The sequence below is a fragment of the Dermacentor variabilis genome, chromosome 6 (genome assembly GCF_050947875.1).
Source record: "Dermacentor variabilis isolate Ectoservices chromosome 6, ASM5094787v1, whole genome shotgun sequence".
Lineage (NCBI taxonomy): Eukaryota > Metazoa > Arthropoda > Arachnida > Ixodida > Ixodidae > Dermacentor > Dermacentor variabilis.
The window spans coordinates 58,259,609-58,272,217 of NC_134573.1; the positions used below are offsets into that span (position 1 = coordinate 58,259,609).

A 12,609-nucleotide genomic window follows, 5' to 3' on the forward strand; every position below is an offset into this window, starting at 1 on the left:
ACGGGTTTTCATTGTAGGAATTTGCTGCAATTGTATGAATGCCTCATTTTCCATTTCTTACTTCACCCATCATGTGGGTTTTGCACAGAATACTTTCTTCAATGTGTGCTAAATCGCACTTTTGAGTGCAGAAGAATACTTGTGCGCTTAGCCGAAATTAACTTCTGCTAGGTGCACAAGTATTTGATGATGACAGTGGACTCACTGACCTACCAAAGCAAGAACGTCTACAAAGCTTCAGCATAAAATTCTCAGCTCTGCTGGAAGTGCCTGACAAGAGCTGCTCTCATATCACCGCCTGTGCCTTCCTCGGCATCTGTGCTGTGGTCAGGCTGATGGAGGCCGCCATCATTGTTTTGAGCCTCGACCAACCAGTGTTGGAGTACAGTGTCACCAAAATGCTCGCACACATTGGTCAGAGCACAGCAGGCACGAATGATAAGGCGGGCATTGTCGATGTTGCACTCCATCCTTTTCAAGATAAAGCGAAATCTTGCCTTGAGCCTACCAAAGGCATTTTCTACAATCCGTCGGGCTTTGGAAAGGTTGTAGTTAAATAACCTTTGTTCTTCACTTAACTGTGCCCTGTGGCTGAATGGCTTGATGAGGTTTACAGTGAGCGGAAATGCTTGGTCGGCTAGTATTAAGGGTGGCACAGCTGTACTACTGATTGTTACTAGTGGTCGGCGGAACAGGGGGCCCTTGACTGCGTCTGCTAGTCTTGACCGGTGGTACACATATGCATCGTGGCAGCGGCCAGGAGAACCCACATTGATGTACCAGAACCTATATTTGTGGTCGACCAGTGCGAGGAGGATGATGCTGTACCTGCATAAAAAAAGACCTCATTAATTCGGATTGGTAGTATTTACCCATTCTCCGTACTCTAAAAATATGACGTAGCTTGGAAGCTGTAGGTGATGTAATGAAAGTGCACACCCTGCCAGAGGTACGACTCACCATCTTTTATAGTTCCTATAGTCGGTGGCGCTCTCCCTGGGCGGTGAAACGGGGAAATGGCACCCGTCTAGCGATCCCATGGCTTGCGGGAATTCCAACGTGGCCGTGAACTCGCGAATGTGCTCGGCCATGCTTGAGGCTGTGGGCATCTTGATCCACTCCGCCTCCATAGTGTGGGTAACAGCCTCGCACAACTCTCTGTAGGCCACGTTGACGGTTGAGCGTCCCACAGCAAATAATTCGGCGACACTACGGTCTTCGGCTGAAGAGCACAACCGGTACAAGCCAATCGCGACACGTTTATCGAGCGTGATGGCTTCACGCATGTTCGTGTCCTGACACTCGAGCAGCGGTCTCACGGCGTCCACGATGTAGCGAAATGTCGCCGGCGTTGCGCGGAATGCGCGTTTGAAAAATTTCTCACCAAGCAATGGCACAGTCTCCTCAAACCACCTCGTCCGGCGAGAGAACGACCATCTATCTCTGTTGACGCTTCGTTCGGTCACCGAGTCTATCGTCATCATCAAATTGTTGACGATCAGCAGCTCTTCCTCGATGGCGTCGGCTTCCGCTTTTGCCGCCTCAATCTCGGCATCAAGCTGCATGATCGCACCCATATAGGTTATCATAGCAGTCTTGTCATCTTGAGCCTCTGTCTCTCTGTCACCCATAGCGGTAAAGCAAGAATGCAGTCGAAGCGCAAGGCGCACAATTTCTTTCTCTATGAGCGCACTTTGGAGAGAAACATGTGCACACACACCAGAATGGCAGCCGCGTCTAGCCGAACGAACGTTGCCGCAGTTTCGTTACTCAACAACTTAAAAACTAAACATATATGTATAGCAATGTATAAACATTTTTTAAATGTATAAACAAAAATAAGAGAAATTATAGTGCTTTTAAGCGCTTTTAATGTTGTTTAACTTTTTGTGACATGAAAACGAAAATAAAGGTCCGCAGCGCCACAGAATTTTACGAGAAACGCCTGAACCACTCAACAGCCTTTCAAAAGTTCCGCGTAGCAGCGCGACAACTTCTTTGAGTCGATAGAGTTGTGGCGTTTCGAAGGGCGTCGACTGGAAGGCCTTCCAAATGTGCCCGTGTGACACATTTATTAGTTTAGTGTCATTAAAATACAGGAACAACGTTCATTAAGTACTCCTTTCTTCCGCGTGCAGTATTTGAAAGGAACAAATTTAACTAAAAAGTGGTAGAGCAAGAGAAATTGGGTATATTCCAGAATCTTCTTTTAGGTTTAATTCCTTTGAAAAACCATTTAACTTTATTTAGCCTTCATTGTTACACAAGTGTATAGCAACATGCTATTCATACTGTTCTGTTTTCATATATTCTGTAAAATATATTGTCATATAATCCGAACATAGACGAAAAGAAACATTGTTTGCGTTGCTATCGTCCTGTTTTCATATTCTCTGTTCTTCTCTTGTGATACATAGTACCACTGTGCTGTGACCCCTAGCGTAGGGGTGAGCAGTATTCCAAATAAACAATAGAAAACTTGCGCCAGTGCACATGTGCAACTTGAAATGTACCACACGGTATGCAAAGAATAGGCAACTTGGTTGTCTATTGGATATGGGAATATGGGCGTGTGCCACTGGGTACGTCACCGAATAGACGACTCTGACCAATGGATCTGCGTAACTTGGCATGCGCCACTGCGTACGGCAAAAATAGGCAAACTTGTACACTGGATATGTTCACCTGGGCAGGGGACTCAACAAGCAATATTGGACAATATATTTTTGCAGCCGGGCATGTGCCACTGCATATGAGACAGAAAGACAACTTGGGGTTCTCAATACGGGCGGCTGGCAATGTAGCATTGGGTTTCTAAAGAATAAACAACTTCGGTCACAGGATGTGTGCATATGGGTGGTGCCGCTGAATATGTGACCATAAGACGTATGTGAAAGTCATCTGACTTTCACCAATAGATTTGCGCAACTTGGCATGTGCCACTGGGTACGTGAATAATAGGCAAACTGTGCCACTGGATTTGCACAAGTGGGCATGTGACTCTACCGGCTGCTTTGGCCACTAGATATGTGCAACTCGGGCCACTGGATATGTGCAAATGGGTATGTGACTGAACAGACAACTTTGGCAACTAGACATGTTCGCTACGCATCTGCCACTGCGCTTGAGAAGAACCAGAAGAAAAGTTGCTAACCGAGGGGCCCGATTTTTATTAATCATATCCTAGGAAGCCAACAAGCAGCACACGCGTAATGAGAAGACGTGGGATCGCTCCCCACATGCGGCATCTTGTTTGTTCATCCCCCTTAACTGCTATTATTTCTAATTTATTTAATTCAATTAAGTACAAATAGTTTGTCTTAATAATGTCTTTGTTCGCTTCTTACGATATGCGTATGAGACAGAAAGCCAACTTGGGTCACTGATTACGTGCAGCTTGGCCTGTGCTACTGCGCACGTAAGAGAACAGACAACTTGGGTCAACGCACACAATTAGTAAGTACAAATAATTTTCCTTACGTTTTCCTTGGGGGATTCGCTTGTTGGCTTCTTACGATATGCGTATGAGAAAGAAAGACAGCTTGGATCCCTAATACGTGCAACTTGGCATGTGCTACTGCGCATGTACCTGAACAGACAACTTGGGCCAGTGCACTTGTGCACTGGGAATTTACCACTGGGTGTGTTAAATAGAAACTTGTCTCACAGCATGTGTGCATTAAGACATGTGCCACTAGGTATGTGACCGAATAGACGAGTTTCACCAATAGATATGGGCAGCTAGGCATGTGCCACTGGATACGTGTATATTAGCAAACTGGGTTCTCGGATATGCGAAATTGTGCATGTGACTCAACAGACAACTTTGGCCAGTAGATGTGTGCAGCTGGGTGTGTGACACTGTGTATGAGACAGAAAGACACCTTGGGTCACTGATTACGTGCAGCTTGGCATGTGCTACTGCGCATGTAACAGAACAGACAACTTGGGTCAACGCACACAATGAGTAAGTACAAATAATTTTCCTTATGTGGTCCTTGGTGTCTTCGTTTGTTGGCGTCTTACAATATGCGTATGAGACAGAAAGACAACTTGGGTCACTGAATACGTGCAACTTGGCATGTGCTACTGCGCATGTACCAGAACAGACAACTTGGCCCAGTTCACATGTGCACTGGGAATTTACCACTGGGTATGTTAAATAGAAACTTGTGTCACAGCATGTGCGCCTTAGGGCATGTGTCACTAGGTATGTGACCGAATGGACGACTTTGACCAATAGATATGGGCAGCTAGGCATGTGCCACTGGATACGTGTATATTAGCAAACTGGGCTCCTGGATATGCGAAATTGTGCATGTGACTCAACAGACAACTTTGGCCAGTAGAAATGTGCAGCTGGGTGTGTGCCACTGCACATGTAACAGAACAGACAACGTGGGCAACTGAACACGTGCACTGGGAATCTACCAATGGGTATGTGAAAATCGTGCGTAGCTTGCACTAGTGGTGTAAGGCTGGAGTCAACAGCGGAGGTTGTCATCACCCAGCTTTTACGTGGCTTGCCTAAGCTGTTTCTAGGTTTTGCGAGGTTATGCTAAGTTTTCCTAAGTTGCTGGTAGGCTTGGCTAAATCATTTATATGTTTTGCGAGGTAAGTTGTTTTGCGAGGTATGTTGTGCGAGGCTTGGGGGGCGAATTTGTTTGTACGTTTTGCGAGGTTATGGTAGGTTTTGCTAAGTTATGTCGGTGGGCTTGACGCTGGAAGTTTTCGAGCAATTGCAGGCAGGGATCGCTTTCTCGGTGACTTCGAGCGTTCAGGCGCCGACGCTAGCGTTCCCTGGACTGAAACTCAGAATCCTGAGACTCGGCGTCTCCTCTTCTCAGCCACAGCGTCGGCGCAGTATTCAGGATCAACGCGGTGGCGACGCATTGCTACTCCCTTGGCAGTAAGGCGCTCTTCATGGTAAACCGCTTTTTCTTCGGTCGTCCGGACTTTCTTCGGTGTTCCCATGACAGCAGAAAGTACGAACGGAGTAGAGGAGGCGAGAGGTGTGTAGCCGCGCCGGCTGTTCGGAGCTTTTACTCGGCTGTGGTGTCATGAATCCGCCCTACGTGCGTGTGGTGCGAGGAGTTTACGTTGCTTGATGCTCTCGCAGGTGGTTGCTAGGCAACGCGAGGGGCGCACAGCTAGGCTGAGCTTTCTGGTAACGCTTCACGGCGGATATATAAGCTTAAACAGTGCCCCTGTTAAAATAGACAATGTGTGTCGCACGATGAGTGCATCTGGATGTGTGCCATTGGGTGCGTGAACAAATAAACGAATTTGACCAATTTATATGTGCAACTTGGCATGTACCACTAAGGACGTGAATAATAGGCAAACTGTGCCACTGTATATGTGCAACTGTGGATGTGGCTCCACAGACACCTTTAGACATAAGATGTGTGCAAATGGATATGTGACTGAACAGACAACTTTGGTCACTAGATATGTGCAGCTGGGCGTCTGCCACTGTGTATGAGACATAAAGACAACTTGGGCCACTCAATATGTGAAGCTGGGCATGTTGTGCCACCACGTATGTAACAGAACAGACAATTTGGGCCCCTGCACATATGCTACTGTGAATGCAGGACTGGGTATGTAAAGAATAAGCAACTTGAGTCACAGGATAAGTACTTTGCGCGTGTGCCACTAGGTATGTGACCGAATAGCGACTTTGACCAATAGATATGTGCAACTTGGCATGCGCCATGGTTACGTGAATAATAACAATCTGGACGATTGCATATGACCAATTGGGCATGTGACTCAACAGACAACTTTGGCCAATAGATATGTGCAACTTTGGCAACGGGATATGTGACTGAACAGACAACTTTGGTCACTAGATATGTGCAGCTGGGCATCCGCCAATGCGTATGAGACATAACGACAACTTGAGCCACTCAATATGTGAAGCTGGGCATGTTGTGCCACTACGTATGTAACATAACAGGCAAGTTGGGCCGCTGCCCATCTGCTACTGGGAATGCACTACTGGGTAGGTAAAGAACAGACAACTTGGGTCACTGGATATGTGCATCTGGGCGTGCGCCAGTGGGTATATGAACGAATAGACTACTTTGACCATTCGATACGTACAACTTGGCATGTTCTACTGCTGACGGGAATATTAGGCAAACCAGACCACTAAATATGCGCAACTGGGCATATTCCGCTAGTATGTGAGGAGGAGGAGGAGGAGGAGGAAGTAAACTTTATAACTTTATTGCCCTAGAAAGAGTAATTCAGCGGTCGGGCCGGATGTCTTCACCTTCTATTGGTTGATGCCGATCTCCGGCCTGCATGGTTGGCGCCCCTATTCCAGGGCGCCACTGAGCGTGGCTGCTCGTCGGGCATGATCCACCAGCCTCCGTTGGAGGCTAGGGTCGCCGCTGAAGAGCACGCTCTCCCACTGCTCCGCACTCGGATTTTCTATTTTGTGGAATGCCTTATTCGTATTGCACTCCCATGTGATGTGATAAAGTGTGGGTATTGCGCCACACCACGGGCATGTGTCCCTGTATTGACCTGAGAACATTTTGTATAGTTTATGTAAATTTGGGAAAGTTCCTGTCTGCAGCTTTCGCCGGTAAACTGCCTGTTCTTGAGTGAGTGTATTGTGAGGCGGGGGATATCTGATCCTCGTCCCTCTATGGTAATTTAGTATGTCAGAGTACGTTGGGATCAGAGAGACAGATCAGGAACAGACAGCTTGGATCACTCGATAATATGTGGAAAAAACAGATGGCGCTGGGTACGGGGAAAATTTTTGCTCAATTCCCCAGAATGGGTACGTGCAACTAGTTAGTTGCCCGAAGAGACAAGCAGAACAAGACACAATAAGGGAAGTAATCGGTAACAGAAAACTGAAGCAAGCTAAAACAGCAGCCGACCGGGGGGGAACTATAGAGTGCGCAGAATGCGATATGAGTCATTAAAAGAGGGCAAGCAAGCCAATGGGATGCTGGCATGCGTTCAGCGATGAAGCCTGAGCTGCATATAAGTGAAGAAGCGAAGCAATTTTAGAAAACTTCGAAGAATATTTATACCTGATTCCCACATATGCACGGGATTCGCTGATAATAATCCAGTAGTGTATAGGCAGGGTTCACCCAGTTTATAGGTGGTACTTTCTGGACGAAATATGTAGTCCGCTCCGAAAGGCGTTGCAGCCTGAAACAGCGCCCCAAACCACTTTCACATGGAAAGCTTGCGAGAAACTTGCCATTGACGCACATGCCAGACGTTTCAAAGGTCGACTTTGTTGCGAGAGAAGCATGCGTGCAATCGTGGCTGGCTGGTTAGAGCAAAGCTCTGCTCTGTTGTGCTGTACCATCGGTCACGCATATCTCTACAGCAGTATAGGCATACTTCACCTTCTCTGGATGTAGCTACAATAAACCTTGCGCTTTGTTGAGCGAGCGCGAAATTCCAGGTTTGTACTACGTACGATGTGTAGGAACGTCACTTCAATTAATGAACACACAATTTATTAACCGGAGGCTTATCAGCTTATGCGGAGAAGAAGATGGCTGGACTAATAAGCAAGAAATTAGATTTTTTTTCTTTTAACTGCCTCATTCGTTCTATTTTTTTATGTAGACTCTTTATACTCACTTCGATAAATGTGTTTGTGTTAGCTCACCCGTGAAGCACGCGCGCACAATTGTCGAGGCCTCACGATATTTCAGACGTAAGCAGCGAATTATATTTACATAATTACTTCTAATCAATTACAATTAGGTAATTTCGTATTTTAAAGATTGCGTTATTTACTTGGTAACGCTCGCTGTTACTGAAATACTTCTTTCAGCAACCAATTGCAAGTAACCGGTTACTTCAATGACGGTACAAGCTGTAACAAATGACACAGCTTCGAAAACCAAATTTTGACGCGAACTACAGCAGCACGCCCGAAATCGTACCAGGCAGTCGCCTCGCAAATGACCACGTTGAGACAGGGAATCACAGGGGCTCCGTATGTGCTTCTTGACCTTAACGCTCCACTAGACGGTTGCCGAAGAATTTAACAGGTGTCTCGACAGGCAGTACCACCTAAAGCATTACAGACAACCAATCACATACGGACGATTAGCTCACCTTTTCATTTGCTCAAGCGAAAGACTCGTCTCCAAATCCAAGTAACAATGCCGCACTGCGTTTAATATAGCACCCGGATTCGGAGCAAGCACAATCTTTTACGGAAGATTTATATAAGTTGCGACACCGCCCTACCTCCTAGTGCCTACATCGAGCGAAAAGGCTAAGCTCCCTGTGGTTATTTCTTTGTTTTTAGGTTTCGAGGGCGTTTTCAGTGTCGTTGCTGATGCCTTCACACCGAAAAAAAGGGACGAAGACCGACCAATCTTTTTAGGAGTAACTGTTAGTACATATGAGCAATGTGTAAAAGGCTGTAGAGGACGAACTCAAAGTGTCAGGCCACCTTATTATATTTACTGCATCTGTGCAATGTTAACAAAGATTCGGAGGAAAGTTACGTAGATGTAATCAATTGCTGTCGTGTAATTCCTTAAACATTCTTGTGGACCAGTAATTAGTAACTGTACTCAATTGCACTTTAGAATTAAATCATTGTAATCAGTTAAACTTTTTTCTGTAGCGTTTACCAATCTGTAATAATCACATTATAAGCATGCCATTCCAGACAGAGAGTTACCGGTACTAAGTTCAGGCCTAGCGTTCTTAGCTAATCACTTCACTGCACCTATTGCAACTTACAAAATGTAGTCGATCAGTTTCCAAGGCATTTGCACTTGGAAGGAATTGTGAGGTTTGCAATGACGGCTTCATATCTTGGCAGTGTTGTCGATACACATTCTTTCTCCCTAAAAATTTGCTCTTGAACAGCCCGTAGGATAACCCGCATTCTACAATTCACCGTGTCAGCTGTTGTTGCTATGGGTGCCTGCTGTTGGTTTTTCCTTCTCAAGTACCTGCAAATACTCGACTCGCAAGCGATCAAACTAGAACTTCAGAAGGGTCGCTAGCAAGCTGGTGGGTACGAATACCTACTTCAGTAAACAATGCAAAAAATACGGGACATCGAAAACGGGCACAAGACACAGGCACCAGAATGGCACCTCAGGCATTACCCCGTCTGCCTTTGCGCCTGGCTCCGGTCCTCACTCTCACCGAAAAGGCAACTTTTTTCTTTATTTCTTTATGTTCCAATCTACGGACAACTTTACGTGGGTTCCGCTTACCCAAGTATCAAGATTCCTTAATTTCGTAAATCTTAGCTATGAACTTGGATATATTGTGCACCGCATATATACGGAAAGCCGCTTACCGTTATTTAGTGAAACAATAGTGCACAAGTAGCCATCGAAATCTGGGGGACATGGTGGGACAAGCACAAATGACGTGCTTTCGTTGTTCCTTCCAAAGATTACGAACTCGATAAGCCTCCGCCGATTTGACCAGAGGTGATTGCACGCGATTAAGAAGAGGTCCAATGCCATCGGACTACACACATCGAACGGAAAACAAATTATTACTTGGGGCACTTACTCAATCTGAATGCGCTATTTGGTTGGCGATATTTCGCAGCGGCCACAAACTTGTCTCGTCGTATTGGTGGATTCTTCGAGCACTGGCGTTACCATCCCCCTTTTCACAGGAGATAAACAGCTGAGAATAGCAGCGAACTGGGCGAGTTGGCACCGGTTCAACTGAGGAGAGTCACGTAAGACGAAGGAGAAGGCGAAGAAAGCGACAAGCATAAGTGTCCCTCCATCCTTTCTGGGATTGCCTTGCCCTGCAGTGTGCCTTTTCTAAAATAAAAAGCAATCAGGTAAGAGGGGTGCATCTAGCTCAAAAGTAACACATGGCAGACTGGTCAAGCTTTGTTCATTATTTATTTTTTTCTTTATAATCTCTTTTAGGATAAACGTTCGAACAGTTGCAACACTATACTATAAATAAAACGGCCTGCTATTCTTCCACAAACAGCCAGGAACACGAAGGCCGGTCTGGGTAACTCCCTCCGAATGATATTTCACCGGATGTTTGGTGCACTGTACACATACTATTTACAAAGCCGCCAGCAGCTTCAACCACGCCGCGTAAATCTTACAACATTTACCGCACACAAGACTGCGATCAAACAAAAATTGTTGTCCCTTAACACTGAGTTCACTCACAGCACACAAATGGAAAGTGAAGAATAGTTCATGAACAAGGGCAGCCTAGACAGCTAATGAACGTATCAACAAGGCACTTTTCTTCGTATTCGCGACTTCCAGTTGAAGGCTCCCCTTTTCCGCCTTCTGTTCTTTACATCATGTCACCATCTCCCGTGAATTCGTCTTTCATACGCGTAAGCTAGAATAAAAAAAAAGAGTTGAAATTTTCCCTCTAACCAGTATCCCTGACTAAGTCCCGCAGCGTGCAGTTTTTATCGAGAACATATAGGTGGCTGCGCCTCTCCTACCACCGCCTCAAAGATTTTCCAATTTGTTTCTATTCACTTTATACCATTAGCCCTACCCAATCAGTCCAAAATATTCGAATCATGCCCACATTGCTTGTCTGTCACGAGACGTCACAGAACCGCTAGAACTTGCCCCCTCATAATGGCATGTGCGCACTAAAGATTCATTATCATGCCAGACAAAACTGGAAGCTTTGCAGAATAACCGCAGGCTGCCCGGTTACGAAAAGAATAAAAGATGGCTGCCCGCGGATCGCTCTGGCACTGACTGCTTAGCGGATAATTTGCCTGGCAGTGTAGCACTGTCGAGCCCCTATCGTTCGCGCTTATGACATCGCTCTGCCAAATCTTCTTCGCTGAGGGCCCGTTTTACCAGCATATTTACCTTCCCGTTGCACGCGACCGCGAATTTCGATCGGCCACTGTGAGCTAAGCAAGGGCAAGTGCAACGAACGTGGATGCCGAAATCGTCTCCACTTTTTTGCACGCTCCTCGCCTCTTGTCAACCAAACCGAAAAAAAAAATATGGGAAGGTAGACACTGTTACTGACTCTCAAAGGAAAGTGACCTCCCTTAAACGAGAACAGCGTTTGGTTGAGCGGTTCAGGCAACGCTGCGGGTCACCGCCTGGCGCTTGCATCTGCGGTTACGTAAGCGTGACGTCAGGTTTGTGGAATAAAATCAGAATGGGATAGTTTTACGTCACACGACATTAGTAGGTGCTTCGAGATCTTAATGCTGTAATGCCTTATTTTTGTCTCGGCGAAGGATGAAGGTGAGTGCATAGCAGGGAATTTACACGACTTCCATTGCTCGAACAAATATTGCTCGGGCCAATGGAACGACAGACGTGTACGAGCTCTTCAAGACAAGGTCGTTATACCTTTCACCCCATTCACAGTTCACCACCAGTGGTGGCACCCTTCGCTCCTATGTCCTTCTTTTTACCACCTGCTAATTCAGAGGATGTGCACCAGTGCATGTATGTTTGGTAGGAGATGACAAATTCAAAGATATGATGTTTTGTTTGTTTGTTTGTTTTTTGAGGGGGAGGGGGAATCAAGATAACATCGAACGTCAACTATGCGCGACCACATTAATAGCGAATTATATCTTTGTCCAATGTACAGTGTCAATACAATAAAACAAGATAGTGAAATGTACAGTGCTCAATGCTAGTCATAAATTGAAAAGGAACACGAGTCACGGTAAACAGCCTAGAAACAAACTGACATGCAAAGAGTGCCTCTCGTCGAGACATCCTCTGCGATGTTGTAGACAGTGACTGTGAAATAAATATTCAGTTCTTCAACAGTTCGTTACCCTGTTTGCAAAAAAATATTATGTGCGTTGAAACTACGACTACAGTAGCTCCGCTTGTGACGTTCATCTCTGGGATGGTTTTCCAGCGGAGTCAGCACTCAGGATCTCCCGAATGTCGGCTGTAAGAAAAAAAACATTTTTTGTTAAGCCCAAATGTAGCAAGTTTATCACAAAACATTTACACTTGAGTACGCGCTCGGCTACAAAGAATTATCTCACCGGAAATGTTGCAACACAATAGCCATAATTGACATTAAACAAACCGCACAATCAAACAAATTCGCACTGGGTATATTTAGGTGGAACAGGGACAGCAAAATGACCGTCATGCTGGTACGGTTCAGTGCTGAGCAATGCAGTACTGTACAATGCAGTGCTGTACGGCGCAGCGCTGTGCAGAAATGTGATCGCAGTGCTTTACGAGTTGACGAATAGCCTGTGGCATATAGTTCGAAAACACATTTCGTTCATTCGACGCCAAACAGACCAGCCAAAACCTTCAACTTCTCCATTTCTTTCGTTTATTAGTATTGTGGGCGTTTCATAATTTCACCACCAAATCGCCTCCCAAAAAATATTTGCTTCAGAAAACTTGAATTCTACCCTTCAAAGCAAAACGTGAGAATCACGAAAAGAAATTGCAAAATGAGTGTTCTCCAACGAAAGCACACATCTCGTTTAATTGCTTAGAAACATTGTGCTTTACTATGAACTCTCCTTTATAGCCCTCAACTTTATTTTTGATAGACTCATAATGCAGAATAAACACTAAAATGATGCATTTCTGCAATTTTTGAAGAAATTTAATGTTATTACAGCTGTGT

At 45.5% G+C, this 12,609-nt stretch overlaps 2 protein-coding genes across 2 annotated transcripts in view; both read right to left on the reverse strand.

The window, feature by feature from the left end:
- Positions 1–251: 251 nt before the first annotated feature.
- LOC142586146 (uncharacterized) lies at positions 252–1,631 on the reverse strand. Its single transcript, XM_075697399.1, has 2 exons — positions 961–1,631; positions 252–828 (listed from the first exon to the last, which is right to left on the reverse strand). Exons 1-2 carry the CDS (start codon positions 1,629–1,631, stop codon positions 252–254), a joined length of 1,248 nt encoding a protein of 415 aa, XP_075553514.1.
- An 8,237-nt stretch (positions 1,632–9,868) lies between these two features.
- Positions 9,869–12,609, reverse strand: part of LOC142584801 (pancreatic triacylglycerol lipase-like) — a 61,447-nt gene continuing 58,706 nt past the window's right edge. The window contains exon 12 of the mRNA XM_075695076.1: positions 9,869–11,904. The gene's annotated coding sequence lies outside the window, so the exon portion shown is untranslated. The remainder of the gene's footprint in view (positions 11,905–12,609) is intronic.